Below are 14,421 nucleotides of genomic sequence, written 5' to 3' on the forward strand. Positions count from 1 at the left end.
GCTGCTGCACAATGAGGCAGTGGTGTAGAATGATAGACCTTTCGAAGGAAAGGCAGCACAACATTTCAAAGTTCAAAGGAAGGTGGAAGCGGGAAGGCCCTTGTCAGAGAAAATGTCAGACTAGATTCTATCTTCATGTCCAAAGATCTTGTGAGAATAAAAAACCAATCTCCATATTAATGTAGCACGCTTGTACCTACATAAAATATTGTTTCTTTTATCTATTTTCTCTTATTTTTGTGAATTTCCAACGTTACGTTGGCCCTCTGTTCATTGGTTGAGAGCTTATTTTTCCAAACCGTAAAAGGCCCCAAAATGAGCTCCCTTTTTTCCTAATGTCTATTCGATTCTATTCTATGAGTACGACTATGGACTATTGGGGATAATCATCCTATGGGAATAATCATTCTATGGGGATAATCATTCTTAGAGTATGACTAGTCTATTGTCAGTCTATTCTATTCTATGAGTACGACTATGGGGATAATCATTCTAGTGGGATAATCATCCTATGGGGATAATTATTCTTAGAGTACGACTAGTCTATTGTCAGTCTATTCTATTCTATGAGTACGACTATGGGATATAGAATCATCCTGTGCACTATTACCGCCTAGAATCGAACCATGGCTATTAACTACTATGACTCTTGAACCTATCATTGTACCAATAAAAGAGAGTGCTCAAGCTCATATTCTTGATGAGGAAGCAAGAAGAGTTACAGACACCATTCTAATGGGGGTTGAACCACCAAGAGTAATGAGATTGGAATATGAACATGACCATTCAAGGATAAGAGCCTCAAAGAAAAATCTCAAGGGAGACAAAGCTGGCATCAACCATGGGAATGGAGGTTCGAGAAGAGAATGGAAATAACATGAATCTAGGAAAAGTCTTCAAATGAAGCCAATAGCACCAATCCAAGGCTTCAGTGCAGGCCTAGAGCCTGTAGCACTTTTGAAAGTGAGGAAAATGAGGAGGAAGAGGTCAAACTTATTTAATCAGTGTACGTTGTTTCTCTTTAAGGATTAAACCACAATCTCATAAGAAGATCTTCCCAAGTTAATATTTCACCCTCATTGCACCTTTCTGTTTAAGGATTAAACCACAAGATCATGATAAGATCTTCCCAAAAGTTAATATGCACCCTCATTATACTTTCCTCATATAGGGTTGTATTAAATAGAAACTAAAGTATGGAAACTAAATGACTTGTAGGTGGTCTAGGAGTTGGGACTGGGAAGCCAAAGTGAAGGACTTCAAAAAATCCACAAAACATCAATATAACTTTTTCTTTCATGCCCTTGCCTCCTCAATCATGGCTTGAAGAGTAAATATATGATCTAGAGTACACTAATTCCTCTTGAAGGATGCCTAGCTAATGACTAAGATGTAGTTCCATTTATAAATCATAAGAAGTATTATAAGAGATTTATAACTACTACCAAAGGTGCCTTGGAAAAAAGCACAAGGCTTGACATCATTGTAGTTTATGGACATCGATGTGTCTATGAGGTGGGTTATAAGTAATAATGGCAAGAGTCCCCTCACTAAGGAGCTTTCCTCAATATCATGGGTAAATTCATGTGGTTTTACTTACACTTTATTTACAGAGAGCACCAATACATCTAAAAACATTTGACCAATTCACAAAAACACAAGCCAACCATCACCATGGTAACCTAATCATGTCAAACACTCATTGATGCCTAACATGGTAGGTGGAAATATATTAGCTTTTAAAATTGTATCAAGTTCCAGTAGCCTTCATTTACTCCCATAAGCCGGATAAATGAAAAGGCAAGCATATGGCGAGCTTGCCATTTCTTCTTATTATTGTGATGACACAGAACATTAATTTAGCTTATTGATTTTTTTAAATTATGTATTACACATTGTATCAAAGAATATAGTAGAAAAAAATGTTAATAGTAGTTAAATAAAGCATTAAAATATTATAGAAGAAACTTCATTACTAACTTTGATGTATATCAAATGAGTAGTCAAATTGGTTTCACATTCATCCAACAGTATTTATAACTTTGTTCATAAGAAATGGTCCAGTAGGGCCAAATACTCACAAACCTAGGCACCTATAGTGGGAAGTGAGCACTAGCATCAAAATCTCCATCAAAATCTCTAAGGGTGGACACATCACTTTTACTTTAGGAAGAGGAAAGACATGTCTAAATAGGTAGGAACAACATTAACAAGAATCATGGTGTTGATAGTGTGCACACAATAATTTGCATAAGGTCATCTAGGTGACACTTAAAAGAAGGAGGAACGAGTCAATCTAGCACTCGATAGAACACATTATGCATTATTAAGTCTCGCCTTAGCACTGTAGATGCATGGCCATGTGGCTATCGACCACATGGGTAGTGACTGCAAACCATGGGAAAGATATTTGTGTGCCCATAATGACCATGCTAACAGATTTATTGTTGTTTCTAGTGAATTGCATGCCATCCTATGTCAGAGGTCACTCAAGTACCATATTACATCTCTAGAAGGAGCAAAATAACCTAATAAGAGGAAAGAATCCACACATGAAACAAAAAACTAGACAAAAGTGAAAAAACATGATAAGTGAGCAATTAGCCTATTTTTTGCTACAATATGCATGAAGTTGAGATCTACTAGTGCTACTTAGCTCCACAAAATACCCAAAGAAAACTCGGAGCTGTTAAGTATAACAAAAGTAAAATAAGAAAAAGTGGGCCCACCAAGACCACGTTTAGAAAGTCCACTAAATAAATCACTAAGTGATGTATCACTTAGAGATAACCCCACATTGGATGGTTGTTTCTAATGGGCACTTGTGGATCCATACTATTGGAGTACACAAGTAGAATCTATAAGTACAAAGTCAACTCAAGAATGTGAATGAATTTTACTCAACTTGTACAGTTTTAATCTTAATCCCTTTGATTAGGGATAGGTGTGTGACATAGTTAACAAGATCTAGGTAAAAATAAGGCATGTTTAATGTAAAGATTTTAAAAGAAGAGTTGACGAAAGAATAATCAACTTGGAAATGTTAAATCCCTTCACTTTTGTAACTCCTGATATGAGAGTGCTTACTCAAAGTTGCATCAAACTCAAGTTCAAAAAGAAATAAGAGCAGATATAAGTACATTCATATCACTTTATGAAACCAAATATTGGTGGATTATTGCAACTAGAAAAAATAGTCACTTGTGTATTTTAATGAAAACATCATAGCAAACTAGAAGACACAAACCTACATAGAACAAATGCCAAAATGGAGGTATGATTGTGAAGAATTGGTAAATGAGGTCGAAGTTTAAAAAAAAAACAATAAGCAAGAATAGATGAAGGGTTACCATGTAATCTTGCCATCAAAGAATAGATGAAGGGTTACCATGTAATATTGCCATCAAAGAATAAATTGTAACAAACTTAGAGGCAAATTTATATAATGAAGTTCCAAAACTTTGGAGCCAGCATATGAGTGATGCTACATGCAAATAAGATTGAGTACATGAAATGAGAAACATATTTCAAAATTAGAAATAAATATATGTGAATTGTAGAATGATTTACTTAGAATGTAGTTGAGTGGCTTCTATACTCTTCCTACAAATATTGTGCTTCCTTCAATCTTTAGGAATCAATAAGAGATGTCTGATTGTGGAATGATATCAATCTTGAAGTTAATATCTCTAAACCACTAATTGGAGTATGAAACATTCTCTCATGATTCATTTTGACGTAACTATATTTTGATGCAACTATTTAGAGGATAATAACATTGGAACACCAATATGATGTAAGTATGAAACATTCTCTCATGATACATTTTTATGTAACTATATTTTTTTGCAATTATTTAGAGGATAATAACATTAGAACACCAACATGATGTAAGTTTGAAGAATTCTCTCATGATACATTTTGATGTAACTATATTTTGATGTATGCAACTAAGATGACACATTTTGATGTTTGTGATTGTGCCTGCGATAGTATCTATCTCTGTCAACAAGAAGCATGGAATGAACTCTTATATGATGAGGATGAATTATTATAGTGTCCTTGTTTGCCTTTTGCAGCTCGCATGCAAGTGATGAACCTTGTGTGTATGACTTTACTATGCACTTTAGCATATGTACTTGGTGTGTGGAGCTAGAAGGGGAGGTGTCATTATAGCATCTTGCCACCTCTTTAACTCTTCCTTTTAATAACAACCCGATTGTGCTCGCCGATGTTCCAATTATAATCATGCTCCTTGCATTGCTTGTAACTCTTCTTTCTTGATTGTGAGTGTGGAAGTGCCAAGCAATTGTATATCCATGTTTTGTCAATTTTGGGGATATTTGGATAAGAAGTTCTATTTTCAATCCATAACAACATGGCATATAACATTTGTAAAGTGGAGAGGGTAATTATGCAAAGTGGAGAGGGTAATTATGCACTCTAGCTCTCATGTAACTCTTCATTATTGATTGACTGTGGAAGTGTCAAGCATTTGTATATTCATGTTTTGTCAAATTTGGGGATCTTTGGATGAAAAGTTATATTTTTCAATCCATAAAAACATAGCATATAACATTTGCAAAGTGGAGAGGGTAATTAAGCAAAGTGGAGAGAGTAATTATAACATTTACAAAGTGGAGAGGGTAATTATGCACTCTAGCTCTTGTTGTGTGTACTTGGCATGGAGGTAGAAGAGGAGGTGTCATTACAACCTCTTGCCACCTCTTTACCTCTTCCTTTTAACAACCTGATTGTGCTATCATCCAATTGTAATCATGCATTGCTTGTAACTCTTCTTTGTTAATTGCAAAAGTGGCAAGAAGTGGTATATCAGTGTTATGTCAAATTTGGGGATCTTTCGATGAGAAGTTCTATTTTCAATACATAACAACATGGGCATATAACATTTGAGAACATTTGCAAAGTGGAGAGGGTAATTATGGTGATAGAAAGATTAAGCATAGATTACCTCTCCATTATCTCATATATTCTCATTTGTATAATCATGGATGTCCCATTTTCCATAATTACACTCGATCACGTCATAAGTGACCTTTCTTTGAGTCCTCTTCCATAACAAGAATTTTCACTTTGCTTTCAAGTGTAACGACCAAGCAACAAGCAAAAGCTCAAAGCCTTCTCAATGACTCGATGGAAAAAACAAAAGACCATGGCAAACAAATTGAGCATCATATATCATTGAAGGCAAAAACATAATCCTCAAATCCTTCTTAGTGACTCAATGACAATACCAAATGTATAAAAGTAAATTATATACACAAAATGATATTGTCAAGTACCATCCAAGGAAGAAAGTACTTAAATGCCTCATTTAGCGACTCAATGACAAAATTGTTTAACTATTTATACCAACTTACTAACTTTATGGTAGCGCCATATATTATGGAGGACAAGATAGAGAGCATAAACTCTAACCAAATTACAAAACCGACATAAATGAGGGGATGATGAGTAGTTGTGGAAACCACCCATTTAGTTTTTCAAGAAAACATACTTGCATAAGTTTTTGACCAACAACAAAGTATTTAGCTAATCTCTCAAAGTGATACATACCTCTAAATACAGGATCATCAAAATTGGGACCCCTCACCTCCCCCGAGATATTCATGTAGAGCTAATAGCAACACCAAGCTAAAGTGGTTTCTAGTCATTGATGTGGGTTAGAGACTTAGGATGGTACAAGGGTTTGAAGATGAGCCTCAGCTAAGGCCTTCAAAAAGTATTGGAATATTAATTGATATGCATAAATTATGTGGAAAAATCACGTTTAGTGGATTTTTGGGGTGAACTATATTTAATATGAGGCTACGAGGACCACCCAAGACTTTGCATTAGGGAGTGGATGGAATTTCATTGGACTAGATCTACCTTAGAAGAGTTAGACAAGAAGCTAGCTCCATAGGAGATGCAACTTTATTAAAAAGTTGGGAACTTGGAAAGCTAAAGTCCATCCAACTGGGTAAGTGGTGGAGGGACAATGGCAAAATAGAAGTAAAGATTTCTTCATGTGTTGTAAAGCATCATCTCCAATACCATAATCAATCTTGGCTCAAGATGGGGGTGGGGGGGGAGGATGCGTGTTAAATACACCCCCCCCGGCCCCCCTCCCCCCAAAAAAAGAAGAATGCTTGTTGATAGGCCTCAAACAAAGCTTGAAGGCGTCCCCAATGATTTGACTTTGAGATTGAATGAAAGATGGGGTACCATTTGGCAAAGTTGAAAATGGGAAAAAAAACACAGAATTTTAGTTTTCTTCGTTGACTCCCAAGATTTTTTTCAAATGTCTTGTAGTGCATTAAGGTCTTTGGTTCAAAACTAGAGCTAAGAAATGGACTATTGATTCCCTAGTTTGCATCTTTTCCAAACTTAATATATTCTTAGTCCATTTAAAAATGCAGGGAAATTGAAAATTTTATTAGTTGGTTGATCAAAGCGTGCAAAGGCATCTAAGAATTTTTGGATCCTCTTGGGAATTCCTAATTCATTCCCAAGGAGACTCTCTAACAAATCAAACTTGGGTCTTGCAAGGTTTAGTGTTTCATAATTTAAGGTATTTATTGGATGTTACTTCTTTTTTTATTCAGGAAATCAAAAGTCTATTGTATTTAACATCTTTGCTATAATTATAATACAAAAAGTTGGTCTCTTCCATTTCTAATTTAATTGGGTACTCTTTAGGTTTCCCCAATGGTCGTTGGCCTTCTATCAACATCATATACCACCTCCGTGATTTCTACAAGAGAATTAACCAGGGTCGAGTTTGCTAAACATGCTTAGGAGTTCAAATTTATCATAATTCTCAAAGGCTGCTGTGCATGCTGTGATAATTCTCAAAGGCTGCTGTGCATGATGACATGGGGGATGATTGGGATTAGCATGCTAGAGAACCTTACTCTTGCATTCAAGTTATGGTGGTGGACGAGTTTATTGGAGAAAGAACTTCTTTTGTTCATTTTTTACCTGTGAACGGCTTCTTACATTGGAGAAGATAAGAGTCTATAAATGAGGATTGTATTTCAAGGCCCTTTAATCAATTTTTGAAGGGTTGGTACACATTGACTTATTTGTTGTTGTCTAGAATTTTATCCATTAGTTTTCATTTCTAAACAATGTAGCTTGTACTCTACCAAGTGTTCACAACTAGATGAAATTCATAGCATCCCATTCTAACTGTGGGCTTTACCAAACACCTATGAAATCGTGTATATCTATTAAACTTTTTCATCTAGGATTACTATTTCATTGTCGAGTTAAAAAAGCTAGATTTACACATTTTTATATGCAAGCTAACCACATTATTCACTTCACAAGCTAACCATATACTCATTTTCTCATTTCAAGCAATAGGTTATGTCTCTAGGTAGTTCAAGGCATTAAGTACTCACCATAGAGGCCTAACCACCGTATGCGTAAAGTAGCAAAATGAAAACACAAGGGAAATTCAATCACGAGAGACTAAGAAATCTCTAGTATTGGCTATAAAAACGAGAAGAGTTTGCTTTACACAATCTTGTAAATAGGTGGTCCTCCTTTTTTTAAAGCATATATTCAAACTGAAAGCACCATACAAAAGTCAAAGCCTTAGTATCTGGCGATAAGGTATAGTTGGGCCCAAATTATAAGAAATACATATGACAACCAACCAAAAAGTACAAGACCTAAACAAAAAAAGGGTGCAATACTTAAAGGCCGAATTTAGAACCTCCCAATATTTCTTGGGTAAGTCTAGCTTGAAATGCCCTAAATGGCCATCAAAGCCTGAAAGACTTGCTTCACAATGTCATCTAATGCTGCCAATTTAGTTTCCCAATCTTCAAGGTTTGCCAACTCCTATAGGAAGTTCCTAGCCCCATGGGGTGATCATCAAAAATCACACCTTGAAAAGACATCATGGTTAATGCCTTATCCAACCAGTCCTGCATAGTATCTGAAAGATCATATGCACATTGTAGCTATCATCCATGTTCTGATAAGTATACAAAATATATACTCCACCCAAACTTCAATCTTCCTATCCACCTATTTTAGGATGACATTCCTTTGTATATAACAGCTTGGAACCAAAGCTTTTAGAAAAGGTTAATATTAGATCTACTTGGCAATCCACATTTCAAACTATTTTCTATGAATTGGAGGCACCATTGTACATGCATATTTGATAGTAAAAAATCTAATTTACTTGTTGGATAAGTTCTAAAGTTGAGGTCTTTTTGTCCGGTCTTCTACCCATAGGACAGTATCTGATCTCACGACCAAACCTCCCGAGGGGAGCCCATTAGGTTTACCTTGTCGACATGTTGACTTTATTACAAGGAAAAGTGATCATGTGCTATACTCCGATGATCATTTGCCGATCAAGGCATGCAAAGGCCCATCATGTCCCAAATCACATTCCGGTTCATTCTTCGCCAACAGAGCGCTAACACGTGGTTAAACACAACGCTTTTAAACAATATTTGGAGCCATATGCAAGGCACTACACCAAATTTGTTTGAGGTAAGGGCTGTACTTATTGAAGGTCATGTAATTATTTACAACATAAACAAGGGTTCACCAAAGATGATTCAACATAGCATGAAAGTTGAACAAAACAGGGTTTTCTAAGTGCAAAAAATTTGCATATAAGTGAAAATATCTTTAAGTTTGGTCAAGAAGAGTAAGACAACAGAAAGAGGTCAGAGTTGTCACTCGAGGTGATATGTTCCCTTAGTAATATCAGTCATCACTCATATCCAGCGAGTAAGACAACAAAAAGAGGTCAACCAAAATAAATGTGAATTCACGTGAGCCTACCCCTTGATGATGCGTGAGCATTCATTACTTGTGTCTCAGCACCTTGCTTGCAACCCTTTCATGTCTTAATTAAGGAAAAAGGGTCGGCTGCTCGACTTCCAAGCCTTAAAGAGTCTTCTCCATTAACGCTACAAAAATTCCTTTTCTTGCACTTGCTGCCAAAGTTCTCGTGACCACAATCCCACAATCTTGCTACAAAACTTTTCTAAGTTGATATCCATATAACATGGCTAGGTTATTGGAACAAGGGATTTCAGGTGAAAAGCATAATACTATAAAACTCTTCAGATTCCTTTCTTTGGCCCTGCTCATGAAAACCTTCCATTCAGGCTGGTACAACCCTCACTGCGAAACACTTCTTAGTACAAAAGCCCTCAGAATCAAAAGCTTCAATTCCGGTAACTAACTCAAGAAAATATTACTATTTTCTAGATCAAACACTGTTTTTGGGAAAAAGCTTAGTCTCTTGACTTCAACATACTGAGGGCAACTGACTCTTGCATAGACAAAGATAGGTTGCCTAGCTCTGAATAAGCCCCTCTTTCTTCTTCCCATTTGTTTCCGCCTTCAGATTCATCTGAGCTATCATTGCTGAAATATTTCTTTAATGGTAAAATCTTGACTTTCTGAGTCTCACCCTCAGGATCATCATCCTCAGCTGACAATCCATTCCCCTCATTATCAGTCTGCCTCCCTCTTTGTTTCTTCTTGTTTCTTTTATCGCGAAGCCTTTGCTTCTCAAGCAGCTTGTCCTCCTTGTCCCTTTTCTGCATTTCCTGTTTCACCTTCTTATAGCGCTCTTGAGCAGCATCCTTGAGTAACTTTTGTGGATCTAGATAAAACAAAGAAATTGATTTTAGCCAGAAAACAATGCATACAGTAGACATGAGAGAGAGACAGAGAGAGTCCATATAACCTACCGCCTGTAGTGTTCTCATCTTGATCTGGACTCCCTTCTTTAGCAAAAGCTGCTAAAGGCGGTACCGCATTTCCCTCCTCATCAAAGACAAATCTCTTTCCTGCTGGTCTGTTTGGATTTATTTTCAACTTCTTCTTCTTGTTCAACCGTGTTCCAAGACTGCAAAAGTAACACCAACGGCATCAGAACCAACATGACTAGAACATGTTGAAAGAGAGCAGACCAGTGATTCCAAGAACTCACATAAGGCCACTAAGCAAATCACCACAGCTACAGGTAGGAAAAGCAGAACTGGGTCTGTGCAATGTGAAAGAATAACATCAATCCCTAAGAAAAGAAATATACAAACCTGTCTTCGCCCTTTGTTGCTGACACATCCTGCTCATCCCTTGCTCTCTTCCTAGTTAGAAGCTTGTCACCAGGTAAATCTACAATGGCCTTCATATCACCAGCCTGTTCTGCTACATCATAGCAGCACAAATCCTCATCAGAAAAAGCAAGCGCATAAGCATCCTTATTGACAAATTGATCAATTTTCCTTTTTCTTTAAACAAAAGTCTGGAGTAAAAACTGTACCCTGGACCTCAGAGACAATCACTCTCTCAAGCCCTTCAATATCATCACTGCCTGCTCTTTCATTATGAGCAACATCTTCAATACTTGTCTTCTTTGTGCCTTTTTTCAAAAAACGAATCCGGGGTGTGGTTGGTAGACCTAACGACACAGCATACTCTTCCAGAGGAAGCTTTGTTACATCAAATATCTCCTTGTCCCCACGGATATGAATCGACCTTACATAGGTGACAAAAGCACGCTGAGCCATGTACTTTAGGTCTGGATCCTTTGATAGAAGGCCAGCCAATGGCCCCGACACTCCTTGAACTTTGGCATGATTCGCCTAGCAATTGACCCAGTTACTCTTTACTCTGACACCAAACAAAAGCATGACTCATGAACAATACATATCACAATTCATTAAGATTACTCACCTTTATAACTTTAATTGGTATCTTAGCGGCCTGTAATTTTGCTATCATTTTTGACTCAGATGGGGAGAGAAAGATCACAGAGCGACCTCCTGATGTATATCGTGCAGTCCGTCCAACCCGATGAATATACGAAGGCACATCTTCTGGACAGTCCACCTGTGCAAACAAATAATGACAAGGAAGCCATCTCAAAAACTGAGGTTTGTTGCATCCTAGAAAAATATCAGACATGAATGCAAAAATCCCTTCGACAAACAGACCTGCTACCTGAACAACCCAGTCTACTGCTGGAAAGTCAAGACCTCTCGCTGCAATATCAGTGGCAAAAAGGATAGAGTGCTTTTCTTCACAAAACTTGAAAAAGACCACCATTCTTTGAGTTTGTTTCATGCGCCCATGCAAGCACTTCAATGGCACACCTGGGCGAAGCCTTTTGAAGCTCTCATACACAAACTTGACCTGTAATTCATAAAGCACACACTTTTACCAGCGTTTTCTGATTACCTCCACTCTGTGCAGTTCAATGACAAGGTCACACATGAGGACACTATAGTATTCAAGGCAGACAAGTTGAGCTGAACAACTACAGTAATATGCAATACTCTGGAGGAAATGAGGAGCCGGAACCTGTACAGTGTACATACTCTTTACAACTACTCTCCCCCCCCACCCCCCAAAAGCCTTTCTCCCTTTTCCCCAGGCATTTAATACGAATAAGGAGACTAACACTGACAATGCTTGGAGACAAGCCGCAACAAATAAAAAAATAGTTGAGCTCTCGCTGGAGTCCCCCGACCCCCCACCCCCACCCCCACCCCCACTCCCCCTCTCCAACTTCCCCTTTCCGTCGTGCTGCTGCTCACCTGCGCTTGCCTCGCGCTCACCCTCTGCTTCCCCTCCCTCCTCGCCTCAGCTCCCGCCTCTGCCTCCGCCTCTTCCTCTGCCTCCGCCTCCCTCCTCAGCCTCAGCCCCCCTGCCTCTCTTCGCCCCTTTTGCCCCCCTGTGCAGCTCCTAGCCTTGGGGCCGCCACCTGTCCTTTCCTTCGCGCTCCTGCTGCCTCTTCTTTCCTTTTGGATTTTCGCCCTCCCCATCCCTTGCACTGCCCGCCAGTGCCTCTTTCACCATCCATCCCTTTTCAGTTTCCCCCTTTATCCTTGGCTTTGGTGCTTCTGGGTTGTTCTTCATCAGCAAGAGTAAGCACCTCCAGGTCTTCACCTTCTAGGGGGACTCCATGGCAGCCCCCTCCGTCATCCCCGACCGTGGCCGCCATCCCATGCCTTTTTCAGAGGCGCACCTCCAGCTTTTAGCTATGAAAGTTTCCTTCCTCGCAGCCTCTTCTTTGGTTTGCAAGATCGTAGGGAGCCATCCTGCGCACAGACATATCTGGAACTTGCTCCATTATCGACGAACCTGGAAAAATCACCGGCATTCATTTTCTCGGGTTTGGCTACTCTCAGGTGGAGTTTGATTCACCCACAGCGGCTGACAGGGTGATGTAGCAGAGCCCCGTCACGATACGTGGCTCTCAGGCGTTCTTCATGAGATAGGTGCCTCAGGTCTTCGCCTTCTAGGAGAACTCCATGGCAGCCCCCTCCATCATCCCCGACTGAGGCCATCGTCCCATGCCTTTTTCAGAGGCGGACCTCCAGCTTTTAGCTACAAAAGTTTCCTTCCTCACGGCCTTTTCTTTGGTTGGCAAGATCATAGGGAGCCATCTTACATGCAGACATATTTGGAACTTGCTCCACGCAGCCCTTATTGACGAGCCCGGAAAAATCACCGGCATTCATTTTCTCAGGTTTGGCTACTCTCAGGTGAAGTTTGATTCACCCACATTGGCTGACAGGGTGATGCAGCAGAGTCCCGTCGCGATATGTATAGCTCACGCGTTCTTCGCGAGACGGCACCATGGCTTCGACCCTGCATTCGACCCCTTGGCTAGTGTGTCTGGCTTCCCTGATGGTTTGCTTCCCCAACATCCGAAAGCAATACCACCCTCTGATTCGATTGATGAACGGTCGACAGAGCAGGTCTTGGAGGCCCCGCAGACGGCCGCTTCAGTGGTGGCCAGGGCAGCGGGCATCTCATTCATCAGAGTTTGCATTGCCCCCCTGCGTAGGTCATCACGCTCCCCCGTCTCTAGGGTGATCCAATTCTTCGGCGGATAGAGTACGCCGGTCTCCCCAGCTAGTGCTTCAATTGCAAGCAGAGGGGCCAGATGATGTGGCAACCCCTCATGTTGTCCAGGAGATCCCTGCTGATTTTGGCTCGTCTTCCGAGATCCCATAGCCGGTGCCCCCCCTCGCCAGGCCTGCGTTTCTTTCTCCCTTCTTCAGCCTCCTCGGATTATTACCGGCACCCCCTCGCTACTCCCGGCCCCCTTTAGAGCCCAGCCAAGCAACGGATTCATCAGTTTTCAGATCCTGTGGAGATGACCATTGCAACAACACTAAAGTAGTAAGAAGCTAAAACTTGTCATTGTCACTTAGTGGATGGAGTTGCTCAAATTTAGGGCAATTTTGAGAAATGGCTTAAAATTGGGGCTAATTCCATAATTGGGAAAACTTAGGGTTTGCAAACTAGGAGAAATTGGAGATTTCAATTTTCAGCTGAGAATGATATGGGGATGAAGAGGAAGAATAGTAGAGAAGGAGAAGAAGATGAAGAAAGAAAGGAGAAGAAAAAGGGGAAGAAAAAGGGGAAGAGAAAGAAGAAGAAGAGGAAGAAGAAGAAAAAGAAGGAAGAAGAGGGAGGAAAGGAGAAGAAGGAAGAAGAAAGAAGAAGAAGAAGAAGAAGAAGTGTGCACGCACGCTAGAGAGAGAGAGAGAGAGAGAGAGAGAGAGAGAACGCGGCACACAGAGAGAGTGAGCAGGGGATTGAAAATGTCAAAACGTTAAAACTTTTTCTAAGGCTAAAGTCAAAAAAAAAAAACCTTACCTCACGTTTTTTATGAAAGAAACATTTCTTATTGTAAGAAACGTCCCGTGCATTTCTTTTCGAAAGAAACACGTTTCTTTGCTGCTATGGCTGCTATGTCATGGATACCTACATGCTGAAAATGCTTTTGGGCATTTGTCACCGACAATTCCACCTAAAGCTAATTTGTACTTGCAAATTACGATAAATTCATTGGTAAGAGCTTTTATGAGTTCTTTCAAGCTACTCTACATCTGCATGCTCAATCATTAAGGTCTCCTATGTGTAGACCTGCCACACACATGTATGGATGCCAATGAAGCATAGTTGCTTGTGGTAAGTCATTGGGGATTGGGGAGTGAGGTTCTAAGCAACAAAAGCTTTGGAATTGACTCTGGCTTCGATGAAACATGTTGCCAATGTGTTTTCATTGAATGCATGTCATTGGAAATCAGGCATGTGATGCCCATGAAGCTTGTATATCTTGAGGAATCCTTGATAATGCACAAGGAGTGGTACTAGAAGAATATGTATCACTGTCATGTGTCGTGTCTTTGCTCTTTTTTGAGATGAAGACTTGCCCTTGGTCTTGTCCTTCTTCTTGGACAAACAATCCTTGGACAGATGTCCTCTCTTCCCACAAGAGAAGCAACGACTCCGACCTTTCTTCTGAACTGTGGAAAGTGCCTAGTCAGAACTGTTGAGTGACACCTTCAACTTCCCTGTGAAACGAGGACAGACTCTTCCTCCAAGAGTAGGGAGCTAAGATCATCAAAATCC

At 39.8% G+C, this 14,421-nt stretch overlaps 1 protein-coding gene across 2 annotated transcripts in view; it reads right to left on the reverse strand.

The window, feature by feature from the left end:
• Positions 1–8,620: 8,620 nt before the first annotated feature.
• Positions 8,621–14,421, reverse strand: part of LOC147626154 (DEA(D/H)-box RNA helicase family protein) — a 57,246-nt gene continuing 51,445 nt past the window's right edge. The window contains exons 4-9 of one of the 2 annotated variants that reach the window (XM_086816264.1): positions 10,993–11,184; positions 10,726–10,881; positions 10,313–10,634; positions 10,086–10,194; positions 9,738–9,895; positions 8,621–9,649 (exon numbers count right to left, since the gene is read on the reverse strand). In XM_086816264.1, coding sequence (XP_086672390.1) covers positions 9,276–9,649; positions 9,738–9,895; positions 10,086–10,194; positions 10,313–10,634; positions 10,726–10,881; positions 10,993–11,184 — 1,311 coding nt within the window. In that variant the 3' untranslated portion in view covers positions 8,621–9,275. Of the gene's footprint in view, positions 9,650–9,737; positions 9,896–10,085; positions 10,198–10,312; positions 10,635–10,725; positions 10,882–10,992; positions 11,185–14,421 lie in introns of both variants that reach the window. The other variant, XM_086816263.1, reaches the window with a different exon arrangement.

Source organism: Cibotium barometz, chromosome 22, assembly GCF_041138505.1.
Source record: "Cibotium barometz isolate CiBa-2024 chromosome 22, ASM4113850v1, whole genome shotgun sequence".
NCBI classification, from domain to species: Eukaryota; Viridiplantae; Streptophyta; class Polypodiopsida; order Cyatheales; family Cibotiaceae; genus Cibotium; species Cibotium barometz.